A 14,165-nucleotide genomic window follows, 5' to 3' on the forward strand; every position below is an offset into this window, starting at 1 on the left:
TCCTCATTGTATGAGGAAGAAGGGATGTTCTGAAAGAGGAGTTTTTTCTGAAATTTGGCCCCGTGTATATGGGCCAAATTTTGGAAAAGCCTCTTTGAAAAAAAAAGCAGAAAAAGATATGCAAATTGCAAGTTGTATATCTTTTTCCAACTTTTCTTTGCAGTCTAGACATAGCCTAAGTGATTTTGCCCAAGGTACCATGCAACAAATTTGTAGCAGGCCTTCGTCCAAATCAATCTCAAGAGCATCTTTCCTTTGCAAATGCATCCTGTATTTTCTATGCATTTTGTGAGAACCTACAGACCTAGAACAGGGGCTTAGGCAGACACAGTTTCTTCACAGCAAATAGGAGCTCTGGTAAATTTGCAACAAAGAAATACTGTGAGGCTAAGCCCTGCAGCAAGTCCTGCCCTAAGGAATATGAGCAACAACCCTGTTTGATTCCCTGAGTGGCTGGCACTCAGGACTATGACTGTCCCATAAAATTTGCAGTCAGGGTGAAGGCCACATATGCACACCATATCCAAACCAGCACTGCACACCTGTATCAACTCCTGACAAGATCTTTTATTCCAGATTTCTAGTCCAGATTGTCTCAGACCAAGGACACCAATTCACCTTGTGCTTCTGGTGTAAAATCCTGTGGCTACTCGATATTCACTCTTCCACCTCTACTGCTTATCACCCCCAAACTAATGGACTGATGAAAGAGTAAACCAGATACTGGAACAGAATCTCAGATACTTCACTATCACCAAGATAACTGATACAAACACTTACCACTTGCCGAGTTTGCCTATAATCGTGCAGATCATACCATGCCAGGACAGAGCCCCTTCATCACAAATTATGAGTTCCACCTCTGATTCCATCTGGCACTACCAGCAGCTTTGCTGAACCTGACTGCTGCCAAGAAAACCATCATAGGAGGAACTGGAGGACCACCTAGAAAATGTGAACAGTGTTTACAGGCAGTATGTCCATCAGTGGTGCTGGAGGGCCCTGGCCCTTTCCATTGGCCAGAAAATGTGTCTTGTTTTGGTGCATCTTCTGTACAGTAGACCTTCCTGCAAGCCGGACCATCAGTTCCTGGAACCTCTCTGGATATTCCTGCTGCATTCAAATTATAGCTTCCTGATTTATTGAGTTTCTGAGCCATTTATTGAATTGGTGCTGTGCTTGGCACGTATGGGGGTTAAGATCAGCATAGTGGATTTTTATTCTGTTCACCAGTTGTTCCCATGGGACATCATGAAGAACTAAAAAACTAGGTCATGGAAAATTTTCAAGGCACAGCACTATCTGGTAAAAGCAGGTCACTAGCTATGCAGGCTCTGTTCTTATACAGGTAATGAGCAAAACTCTGAAATCTTTATTGAATTTGTATTTGGTCAAACTTCTCATTGAACTCAATGGGAATCCTGAGTAAAATGTAACAGCCAGATAACCTGTTTCTCCATAGTGTGATTCAGAACTCAACTAGCTGTTTCCTAGAACAGCCATTGGTGATCTTCTTTAACACACAGACATCAGCAAAATACATCACTGACCTCAGAAGAGGTGAAGCCACATAGAAGAACAACCTTTGGGAATGCAAGAGCTATTTATAGCAAATGATAGAACTTGAATGATCTTATACCAGGCAGCTCACATATAAAGCTTTTAAAGTCTTCCACTCTAGCGTTGCTTCTTATTCCGAGCCTGAAAAATGATAGACAAAATGATAGCTCTTCTGTGACAATACTAGGTGACATTGACATTAGAAATGTCCTTTTAGTTTTGCACATTTGTTCTACAAAATGCCTATAATATATTTGAGAGAGTTTGTTAGTGAGAGAGTCTGTTTGTCCATCCATCTGTTTAAGGACTTCCTCCTAAATGGTAAGAGTTAGGAGCACCAAATTTGGTATGCAGCTTCCTCTTATCATAACTTAAAGCAAGGTCAGGGTTTGGTTATGCCAGGATAATGGGATGTGCCTGGACTCCCAACTGTTTTCCCTAACACGGAAAGGGAGAGGGGCTGCCTGCAGGGATAGTTAATTGTGTAAAGACCACAGGGAGGAAGCAAGGGGCCAGAGATGGGGACCAACACAGCTCCATAACTTCATTGGGCCAGCAGGGGGTAAGGGTGGAGGTCAGCTTCCTGTCCACCACCCAGGCAGCGTGGCTCCCACTGTGGCCAGCCCTGGGGAGCCCCTGGTTGGGCAGTGCAGCTCCTGCCAGCTTCTACACCCCCCACAACCATGGCTCCTTCCCTGAGCCCCTCCTAACCCAACAACTCTGATTCCTGCACCCCCACACCTCTTGTTCTGAGCTCTCCACATCCCCAAGCTCCTGCCATAACTTCTGCACCCCCTCCATACCCCGCAGTCTTCTACCCTGAAGGTCCCAAACAATGCCAGTTCAATCTAGAATAAATAAATCATTGGCTTTTAAAAATAGGTGACTTTGCCTTATTGGAAGTGAACAGTTTCAAATAGATTTTCAAGGATTTGGTTGAGGTACAAACAGAGCATGTGATGTTCACTCTAGTCCAGCAGCGGGCAGTAATTTTTAATGGGGGGGGGCCACTCCAAGATTTTGGCAAGTGGTCCAGGGTTGCATTTCTACCAAGGGGGTTTGGGATCTGGAACAGAGGTTGGGTGCAGAAGGGAGCTTGGGGTAGGAGCCTGGGGTGTGGAGTCAGAGAGAGAGTTTAGGTGAAGGAGGGGGTTGTGATCTGGGGCAGAGGCTTGGGGTGCAGAGTTCAGGAGGGAGTATAGGTGCAGGAGAGGATTCTGGCCTGAGAGAGGGCTCTGGGAGAGGGTGCAAGGTGTGGGAGGGAGTTGTGACCTGGGCAAAGGGGGTGCAGAGGGTTTGGATGATGGCTTTGGGGCAGGAGAATGGGGTGCAGAGTCAGGGAGGGGTGCCAGAGAGGATTCTGGCCTGTGGGAAGGATGTAGGAGAGGGTTCAGGGTTTGGGAGGGAGTTGCGACCTATGGGAAGGGCGTATAGAGGGTTTGGGTTGTGGCCTGGAGCAGGTAGTTGGGTGTGTGTGTGTGTGTGTGTGTGTGTGTGTGTGTGTGTGTGTGTGTGTGCGTGCACACCAGAGGCAGGCTCTGGCTGGGAGGCACTTACCTAGGCAGCTACCAGTCAGCAACCCTGCAGGAACCTGAAGGCTGCAGCTGCAAACTGCTCCACCTGACTGTGCTCCCGACAGGATGAAGGAGTTGGTGGGGGGGGGGAGAAGGGAAGAGAGGAGGTTTCATTAGATGCCCCAGTTGCCAGCAAAGTATCTCAGCTACTATTGGTTTGGAACTGGCCAATGGGAGCTGAGAGATTTTGCTGAGGGGCGGGACAGAGCACAAAGCCTCCCTCCCAGAATACAGCAGCCACATTTAAAGAGGCTGCCACTACTGTGCTTAAGGGTCCCAGTGAGGTTGCAGGCAGGATCAAGTGGGGTGGAGGGCTGGATTCTGTCCACTGGCAGCTTCTAGCCCACCCCTGTTCTAGTCAGCCTCAAATAAGTGCCTGTTCTTAGTTCAAAAGTTGCTGTTCTCTTATGTCCATATCTGAAATCATCACGTGCACCTTGGTACTTGTGTGCTGCTGACGTATTGTAGCAGCTTTGTAGGTAGCTCATAGCAAAAGTATATGTCCCCACATTGGGATATGTAAAAATTAATAGGGGTTTGGGATGGCTATACATTAGTATTTAAGAAGTCTAGCCAAAATTATCACTGCTCTTTAAACATGTTTTCTCTCCTTTGTCCTGGCAGCCTTGTAAGATGGGTTGCACTGAACAATGTCTTGTTTTGTCTTTGCACTTGTTCTGTAAAAACATTTTCAGGGTCAAAGTTCTTTCCCCTGCCCTATAAGCTGCTGATTAAGACGGTAAGTAATGCTGATTTAACTAAAACCCAGTCAACAACAAACAGGGGCGGGCATAATTGTATTCATCACCTGCTTATTAATATTCATTGTGTAGGAGTTAACATCACTAAATGAGGTTTTAGGGAAAGTAGAGATAGACGTGTGAATTAACATACTAAAGTAGATAAAAAGGTGTAATTGGTGTCAAATTGTTGCCACTCAGGACTATGTGTTGTGGGTCCAAGGTTAACGTGCATGAGCAATAAAGCAGTTCTGTTTACCCCATCCACTCCGGGGATGCCTGTTTCTTCTATACACCCCACACTTAGCCTTTGTTATTACTCTTGTCCCAAATTCTAGTCTAGGAGGGGATTAGATCAGGGTGCATATGATGATTTCAGATATTGGCGTATGATAACTTTTGAATTGATAATGAATAGGCACTTAGTTGAGGTTGACTAGAGAGAAGATCACATACCTTGTTTGGACCTCAACCAACTAGACTATTATATGTTGCCTATGTGGGCTGATTTCCATCAAAGTTGAGTAATGGAGGAGGTCTATCATAACATCTTGCATGATTAAAATGGTGGCTCCTTGCCAGAGGATGTTGTGAAGACTAGGTCTTTAACAGGATTCAAAAAAGAGCTAGATAGATTCATGGAGGTTAGGTCCATCAATGGTTATTAGCCAGGATGGGTAGGAATGGTGTCCCTAGCCTCTGTCAGAGGCTGGAGACGAATGACAGGGGAGGGATCACATGTTGATTCTCTGTTCTCTTCACTCCCTCTGGGGCATCTGGTATTGGCCACTGTTGGCAGACAGGATACTGGGCTAGATAGACCTTTGGTCTGACCCAGTGTGGCTGTTCTTATGTCTCCTAAACTTCTTCCAGGGGCTGGCTGCCAGCAGTTCTCCTTCCACTCTATTGGGCAGGCTTTTCATGGGGCTGCTCTACCATGGTGGTGTCAGATGCAAGCAACTCCTCTACTCCATAAGTAATTTGTTTCCTATCAATCCCAGAATATAAAACTATCATAACTGGAATTTGTTGATTGCAGAAGTGGGAGATGTGCATGACTGCAGCTTAGAAGGGAAAAGGCTACCCACGTTCTAGCGCCACTGCAATTGAAAGTATGCCACTGTTTCTGTTATACCTTTCCATCCTTTTTTCTCTGGTATTTGCATGCCTCTAGTATATTTACTGAACTCCTGGTTCTCAACCTTTTCTATACCAGGTTGGCTTCCGTAGGTGACTTGTTACCTTCCTATGTTTCTTTCAAAGACTAAGGCTACATCTACATTGGCAAGATTTTGCGCTAATACTTTTAACGCAAGAGTGTTTGTGGTATTTAAAACAAAGGGGGAAAGAAGCAGGTTGGGCCAGTCTTACAGCTCCCACCTGGCAGGTGTGAAGCAGGCTGACTCAAGCCCTTTAACCCTTCCTCCCCAGCTCGGTTCACTCAACTCTGGAAGGGGGGAGGCTTGTTTCTCCGACACTTCTTACAATGATGGTGTCTCTCCTGCAAGCACTGGTGTCATGACCCCCACAACAGCCCCAAATTATTTACAATACATCATATTCCATTCCAACACTGATCCTCCATCAGCCCTGGCTGAATTGGATTTACATAGCCACACCTCGTATTCCCTCCCCCTCCTGGCATGAGCTGTATTTACATATCAACAGTTAACAGTTAATTATCTTGCAGAGCTAAACAACTGTAGTGGGCACACCCAAGCCCAGGACAGCTCTCCTTTTAGCTGGCTGATAGCAAGCAGCAGTTCAGCCTCTGCTTACATACAATTGACTAAATATCTGATATGAATAATCATCAGGCTAAGCTATATCTTGTTACCTTACTTGACTGATGATAGGAAAAAAGAGATTTGCTGTGGCTTTTGTATTTTTGATTATTATCCTTTCAGGACATTGTTTTACAGAGATCAATTTTTAATTTATTCTGATTTTGTAATGTGAATGTTTTTCCAATGGCAGCTTTTCCATTTCAGTGGCCTAATTTGAAGAATCAAAATAAAATTTCAACAATACTTAATGGTTAATTATCCCAAGAATTATTTGAATGACTGGTGTTTACTTCTTTGTATTTTGTAAGTAATTTTTAATAGGTCATGAAAGGCCAATCCTTGGACTCCTTATTCAGTCCTTACTCAATCAAAATTTGGATTGTAAAAAAAATAACCTGATTCTGACCCCCACCTACGTTGTTGCCAGTCAGTTGCAACTGACTTAAATGGCTGGTTTTACATCAATGTAGCTGACAGCACATTTAGGTGCAATAGAGTTACCCAAATATAAAACTTTCAGGATGTTACTGAAAGTCTGTTAGGGTATGTCTACACTACAAAGTTAATTCGAACTAACAGACGTTAGTTCGAATTAACTTTGATAGGAGCTACACTAGCAAACCGCTAGTTCGAACTTAATTCGAACTAGCGGAGCGCTTAATTCGAACTAGGTAAACCTCATTCCACGAGGACTAACGCCTAGTTCGAATTAAGTAGTTCGAATTAAGGGCTGTGTAGCCACTTAATTCGAACTAGTGGGAGGCTAGCCCTCCCCAGCTTTCCCTGGTGGCCACTCTGGGCACCACCAGGGAAACTCTTCTGCCCCCCTCCCAGTCCCGGAGCCCTTAAAGGGGCATGGTCTGGCTACGGTGCCCGTGCCAGGTGCAAGCCTCCCAGCACCCAGCCAGCAGACCCTGCACCTGGCACGGCTCGAGCCAGCCACCCGCTGCCACCCAGCCCTCCGCCTCTTCCCGGAACCAGGCTGGCAGCTCCCGGGAGCTTGCCCAGGTCCTCAAGAGGCGGGCGCCTGCCTGGTTTAGTGCAGACAACGTGGACCTCATCCACGACCTCCGCACTAGGCACAGGGAAGTGGCCGTCTAGGGCAGGATAGCTGCCAGCCTGGCCACCCAGGAGCAGGTGTGCATGAAAATCAAGGTGGTCCACTGAGACCCCCGACCCTGAGACCTGAGCTTACAATGGCCGTACTGGGTCAGACCAAAGGTCCATCTAGCCCAGTAGCCTGTCTGCTGACAGCGGCCAACACTAGGTACCCTGGAGGGGATGGACCGAAGACAATGACCAAGCCACTTGTCTCGTGTCATCCATCTCCAGCCTTCCATAAACAGAGGCCAGGGACACCATTTCTACCCCCTGGCTAATAGCACTCCATGGACCCAACCTCCATGACTTTATCTCACTTCTCTTTAAACTCTGTTCTAGTTCTAGCCTTCACAGCCTCCTGCAGCAAGGAGTTCCACAGGTTGACTATTTGCTTTGTCAAGAAGAACTTTCGCTTATTAGTTTGAAGCCTGCTACCCATTCATTTCATTTGGTGTCCTCTAGTCCTTCTATTATGGGAACTCAGGAAGAACTTTTCTTTATGCACCCTCTCCACCCAACTCCTGCTTTTAGAGACCTCTATCCTGTCCCCCCTCCGTCTCCTCTTTTCTAAGCTGAAAAGTCCCAGTCTCTTTAGCCTCTCTTCATATGGGACCTGTTCCCAACCCCTGATCATTTTAGTTGCCCTCCCCTCTCCCACCCTCTCTCCTCCCCTCTCCCACCTCCTTTTCCCAGTCTCCCCCAGTTTTGTTCAATAAAGAGGGTTACTATTTTTGAACACACGTGTCCTTTATTTTGTACATCAGGAAGGGGGGCTAGGGAAGGGTAAGTGGAAGGAGGTGAGGGAGGAATGGGGTACCAGCCCCCGATGGGGAGGACTGGAGTGGCTCTGCGGGCTTCTCAGGGTGGAAGCTCTCCTGCAGCCCCCCGATTGACCCCTCTCCCAGGATGACAGCCTGCGGCAAGTGCAGCCGGGCTGATGGCCAAGTGCTGTGATGTGCTGAGTGTGGGCACTCAGGGCACTCCAATCCAGGACTGCTTTGCTGTCCCTCATCGAGTTAGACAAGCGAGCAGGGAACCCCTGAGAACTGTCTGTCCAGGGTGGGGGTCGGGTCCCTTTAAGCACAGCCCTCGGCTAGCCTGAGACAGCAGCTCCATGCTCTAAATCCTAATCTGATGCCCTGCCGGCACTGCTTCCGGCCATCCTTAACCCCAGTTGAGGGTCCACTCAATGTGGACATGCTAGTTCGAATTAGCAAAACGCTAATTTGAACTAGTTTTTAGGTCTAGATGCACTAGTTCGAATTATCTTAGTTCGAATTAACTAATTTGAATTAAGTTAGTTCGAATTAGTGCTGTAGTGTAGACATACCCTTTTTGAGCAGAGATCCCAAACAACTGAAAAAAACCCAACCAGCTCACTTTTCATGCAGCCTTTATTCATTCCTCACATTACTGCTGAGTACCTCTGTCACCTTCATTGCACTGTCTGTAAGAGCAATGACAGCAGCCTACAATTGTGCTAATGAGGTAGGTGACTCCAGTATCACCATTACTCACACCAAGATAAAAATAAAAGTTACATTCCCTTGGGAAACAACATTAAAAAAAACTATTTTATAATTCTAATGTCTATCACTGCTTTCTTTTGTTGGTAGTGCTGTGAATATACATTGCTCACTTTCCACCCTCTATTGCAGTACACAGGTCAGGGCTAGACTTAAAAATTAGATTGATCTAACTACATTGCTAAGGACTGTTAAAAATATTGCACCTCCTGATGAGTGAGCTAGTTATGTCTGCTTAGCACCCAATCCAGAGAGATGGATTGACTACACTGATGGGTTAAAAAAAAACCCTTCTCTCAGTATAGGAAGTATTTACACCATAGGTTGGCCACTGTAGTGTAAGCCCCACCCCCAAAATTTGAGATGCGGAATGTGTATTCTCTCATTGGGTGAAACTCAACCCCATTCAGATAATCTAGAGAAGCCAATAGAAAACTGGATGCTGAAATGAACAGGATACTAATGGAGGTGTCTGAGGATGGAGGTGATGAGAAAATATTATTGAAACATCTTGGCCCAGTGGTTTATTTAAAAATGTTGATATTTATCAGTTCCCACATTAGGATATTTGGGATGCTCTACAACAATAATTCCTTGTATTTAGATTACCAAATAACTGCCTCTCGAAGGCATCGTGATGTGGGGATGATATGTAAATGTTGACTTAACTACTACTGTTATCTCAGTTGCATATAGTGTGATAGTTGGAATAAGTGTACCAGAATGAGAAGACTGCAACATGTGTGCACAATGTATGTTGGAAAAGCATATAGGGTTATATTGTGCATGCCATGTAACTTTCCAGAAAAAAAAAATCATTATGCTACACTGGAATTGCAGTGTTTATGTAGCTCCTTTAAAGTATCCCCAAATATGAAAAAAACCCAAACCCCAGCATTAACATCCACATTCTAAACCCAGAGATTTTTTTCTATATATTATACTGGAAGACTTACCCAGCGCTAGTCGAGTCCTTCAGGGCAGGAGGCTGGTGGTGTGGGGAGTAGAGGAGTCAGTACAGGGGGGTTGGGTGGGGTGCTTAGAGTAGGGGGATGGGAGGTGTGAAGTGCTCATGGTGGGGGGATGGGAGTGTGGGGGGCTCAGGGCAGGAGACTTGGAAGTGTGGGGGGGGGCTCAGGATGGAGGGATGCAGGATTCAGGGCAGGGATGGGGGCTCAAGCCATGGGGCTCAAGGCAGGGGGCTGGGAGGTTTGGTGGGGGCTCACTGGGGCTGCCCATGACAGTGAGGATGGTGCTGTAGCTACCACCCTGGTTCTTCCTGGGGAGCGGAGCTGTGGTGTCTGGTCCAGATCTTCTGGGGTCCAGGGGCCAGACCTGCGTGGCTTGATGCTGGCCCCAGCAGTGCCCCTTGGGATGGGCAGGATTCATGGCCCAGTCCTGGTCCGGCAGTGCTAATGGGGTGTGTGTGCTCAGCCTGGCCCTGGCCTCCAGCTTGTCAGGGGTGGGGGGAAGGGCAGGGCTGTGCTGGTTGGCCCTAGTCTGCAGCTTTGTGGGGTGGGGCTTTGCTTTTCCAGGGAGGCAGGGCTGCTGACTTCCTCCCCACATCTGGCACTTTAGCTGAGCACCAGGGAGAAGGGTTTGGTGTAGAGAGGCCACTTACCTGCGCCAATGGCCAGCAACATGGAGCATGTTATTTAGAGAGAGAGAGAGAGAGAGAGAGAGAGACAGAAGTTCAGACATTTATGTCTTAAGAGAGTGGCTGAGAGAGCTTTATACTACTTTTCCCTCACTTGACCATTTGATAGCTCATTAAAAACTCCCAGAGATGGCAGGGGGGAAGGACTGTGAAACGAAGAAGAAAACCTCAGTACTGACAAGCCTGTTGAACCATTTGATATTTTTCTGTTTCTTATGTTGTATGGCATCAAACGATAGGCTTATGGATGGATAGAACAAAGTCAGAAGTGTTTGGACATAACATGAACACTCACCTCTGACTATTTAACTAATGGATACAGCTGAGTCTGGTATCTAATGCAGAATACACCAATAAAACAAATTCAGTAAATACAAGTGGTCACATAAAAAAGTGATTTGCTTGGTGGGAACTTCTAAGGCTCTAGTTAAAATTCTACCCATGAACTGCAGAGAAGTTTGGGATGAATGCCACTCCTTCTCTGAGAAGAATTTCATGCTATCTAGGCTAAGATGATATTTTTCTTATTTTCACCACACTGTCTTTAATTGTGTCACATTTTTAATCCCTACAACCTTTTTTTCTCCTTTCTTGGGGCTGTATATTGAGTAGCTTTTGTGCAAGTGTGCAGAAGGAGAGGAAGAACTAAGGCTCACTGGTCCTGAAATTTGCATGATTGACATAAATTCTGGGCAGAACTTCAGTCCAAGAGCCGAGGGATACCTCCCAAATTACTTCTCCATAGGCACCTGGCACCCCAGTCAAAGCAGGGAGATGCGGAATTAAGTAGATTGATGGTTCTGGCCTTTCCTGTTATTTGCTATAGTAAGCTGTATGTGCCCCTAATGCTGGTCTATGCTGAAATGTCATGATCTTGATCTTGGTGTTTATAGCTAGTGGGTACCTGTGGATGGTATCACCTCCTCAGAGTTGTTCTTTGGCCAAGGTATGCCTATTTATGGATTTACCCTGTCAGACTCTAATCTACATTTAATAACATTTCAGTGCACATCATCATATCATGCCACTTCTGCCTGAACCTACCTGACTTCTTTCTTAAAAGGCATTGGTATTTCCAGTTTGAAGTGGTAATAAATTAAATGCTACACTATTGAATTCTATCAGAAAAGTTACAGCATTTGTATAATGTAAAGGGACACTAATGAGCTCCTACTACAGCTAGGCTAGGGTCAGTCTGAGTCATCTTATTGAAGGCTGTATTTCAGACACAGCCTGAAATCTTTCTTTAGTGGCTGCCTAAGTTTACACCACAGGAATGCAAACACCATGCCTTGTCTTAAAACAAGGGTTGTCCTTAGGTGCTGGTGTTGCTATTAATGTTTTTCTGTTTAACAATGTAATCAGGATCAAGCAGACCTCCTTATCATGGATGATTTTAAGATATGTGCCTTTGGCATATCTACTAGGAAATTATTTTGGAATAACTAAATTCAACATCATAACTCCTGATATAGCAAAATAGACAGTGTGTCCCCACTATGAAGAAGCATTGAAATTAGTTAGAATTATTTTGAAAGGGTGTGTCCACACTGATTGGAGCTTGCCTTGGACTTAGAGCCCCAGAAGCATTCTGGAGAGGGCACCAAGAAAACGGAGACTTCCTGTGGCTGGTCAGGCAAACTGAGACATGCTTTCAGGGACTCCTTTCTATGGCCGTGTCTCACACACCACTGCTCCACTGCCTCCTCTTGCAGATGTCACAGTGCTCAAGCATGGAGCCAAAGCTGCTGCAAAGCAGTGATAGGGTCATGAGCCTCATGCTGTACCTCATGATGCAGTTCATCCTGACTGCCCACATGCTTCTCCGCCTGGACAAGGACCTGCAGGATGAACCCCAGTGTGGACCGCAGGCCCTGATCACCCAAGTCCTGGCATTCCTGCTGCCGCTTGTCCTTCAATTGCCTGGACACTGTGGCATGCCAGTCTGGTGGCACAGACGAGTTCAGACTGGTGGGACCACATTGTCTTTCAGCTATGGGATGACCAGCAATGGCTGCAGAACTTCTGCATGTGAAAGGCCACCTTCCTCAAGCTTTGCGAGTGGCTCACCCCTGCCCTTAGGTGACAGGACACCCACATGAGACCTGCCATCCCTGTCCAGAAGGGCATCGCCATCGCACTCTGGAAGCTCGCCACACTGGACAGCTACCGCTCTATCAAGAACCAGTTCTGCGTGGGGAAAGCCACAATCAGGGCCATGCTCCTGCAGATAGCCAAGGCCATCAACAATGTGCTGCTACAGAAGGTTGTCACTTTGGGCGACGTGGACATCATTGTAGATGGCTTTGCTGCCATGGGCTTCCCCAACTGGGGGGGGGGCATCCCCATCCTGGTCCCCAACCACCGCGCCTCAGACTAGATAAACAGGAAGGTGTATTTCCCCATGGTGCTGCAGGCCCTCATGGATCACAAGGGACTCTTCACTGACATCAATGTCAAGTGATCAGGAAAGGCACACATCGCCCTTGGTGATGCAGCCTTCCCCTTGCTCCCCTGGCTCATGAAGCCCTACACAGGCAGCCTGGACCCCACCAAGAAGCACTTCAACACCAGGCTTAGCTGGTGCTGCATGGTAGTGGAATGTATGTTCGACCATTTAAAGGGGAGGTTCAGGAGTCTTCTCACTCATCTGAACCTCAGTGAGCACAACATCCCCTTTGGGGTAGGGAGCAGAAGCTGAATGGCTGGCCAGGGAATTTAAGCAGCCATCAGGAGAGCACATCAAGGGGCTGTGCTCTTGAGGGAGGCCTTGAGGGAGAGTTTTGTGCAAGGCTAGTTGTGAGACTCTCCCCTGTGCCTCTCCAGAAGAGGCCCAGGTATTCCCTCTGTGTGCTTTTCCTTCCCCACTCCTCTCTTCCCCTGCCCTCCCTTCCCAACTTCCCTCCTCCCCAGCAGAGCAAGTAATAGACTTCTTTTTTGAAACAACTGGACTGTTTATTGGGAAGATATGCAACAGGGGAGGGACTGGGGAAAGAACCAGGGAGGAGGGGGGCTCAGGGATGGTGCTGGGACTGGTGCTTGCCTTCTGTTGGTTGGGAAGCTTCAGCTGCTTGAGAGATCTCACTGCCCCGTGTTTTGAGGTCCCAATGATCCCTGGGACAACTAGGAGGGGAAGCCATGGAGGTGGGAAGGTGTCTAGTGGCTTGCTCAATGCAGGCTGCCATGTGTTCCATCACCCAGGTGAGGAAGCAGCACATGGAATTGTGTTGGCTTGCCAGCTGGTCCCAGGGGGCCTTCTGTTGTTCTTGGCCTGCCTGGCACTCCTCCTGGTAGGTGGCCCACTCCCGGCACTCCTCCTCAAGACCTTGGATGAGGGACTGTAGGCAGGCCACCTGCTCCTGCATCAGGTCCTCGCAGGTTCTTTTCCTCCTGCAGATCCCATGGAGTTGTGCAGATGGCATGGGAGGTGGGAGATGCATCAAGCTCACAGGTGGGCCAGCTGTGAAGAAAAGTGACAAGGGTAGTCATTTCAGGAGACTCTGTGTCTGAAGCCTACCGCTCATCTCTGAGCTGACACCGAAGGTCTCGGCACAGACATCCCAGGGGAGCATTGCTACACTGAGAGAATAGCAGGCATAGGAAAGTGCTGGCCAGGCCAGAAGCCCGGGGACAAGGTGGCTCAGTCTCCTTCTGTGTCCTGCACACACCGGGTCTGGCACTGGTGATGTCCCGCAGTATCCCTGCCCTCGAGGGAGGGGGGAGTGTTGGAAGAGGTGTGTGAGAGTGGCAGAGGCCACTTGCCTGAGAAAGTGCTACTTGGGTCCCCTCCTCTTCCTTCCCCCTGGCAGGTTCCCATGCTTGGGACCAGTCTCCTCCACATTGCTGTGCTTGACTGTGAGCCTGAGTGCAGGCATGACCCTGTGCCATGTGTAGCATTGCTCCCAGAATCCTTAGTGGTGGCTTCTCATGGGACCACCGCAAAGGCCGGAGTAAGGCAGGACTCTCCGTGTAGCCGCGGGCAGTTAGTTTGGACTAAGGGGATTTAAAAATGGCGCCTGGACGGGAAGATGCAAATAAAGCCCGGGATATTTAAATCCCAGGCTTCATGTGCAACTTCGAATGCCTACATTAGTCTCCCTAGTTCGAACTAGGGGGCTAGTGTAGACATACCTCTAGTGTTACGCTGACCATAGGTCCTGAATTTTCTGGTTCAGTCTCAGATTTAAATGCTTTTTCCCAGTGTCCCCATCAAGTAATGA

General features: G+C 47.6%; 1 protein-coding gene across 1 annotated transcript in view; it reads left to right on the top strand.

Moving 5' to 3' along the window:
* The window catches only part of LOC149525859 (uncharacterized), a 101,518-nt gene that overhangs the window by 78,565 nt on the left and 8,788 nt on the right, over positions 1–14,165 (top strand). Inside the window, 2 exon segments of the mRNA XM_089777894.1 lie at positions 11,661–11,831; positions 12,068–12,241. Coding sequence (XP_089634020.1) covers positions 11,661–11,831; positions 12,068–12,241 — 345 coding nt within the window.

The sequence above is a fragment of the Pelodiscus sinensis genome, chromosome 1, assembly GCF_052426305.1.
Source record: "Pelodiscus sinensis isolate ZL-2025 chromosome 1, ASM5242630v1, whole genome shotgun sequence".
Lineage (NCBI taxonomy): Eukaryota > Metazoa > Chordata > Testudines > Trionychidae > Pelodiscus > Pelodiscus sinensis.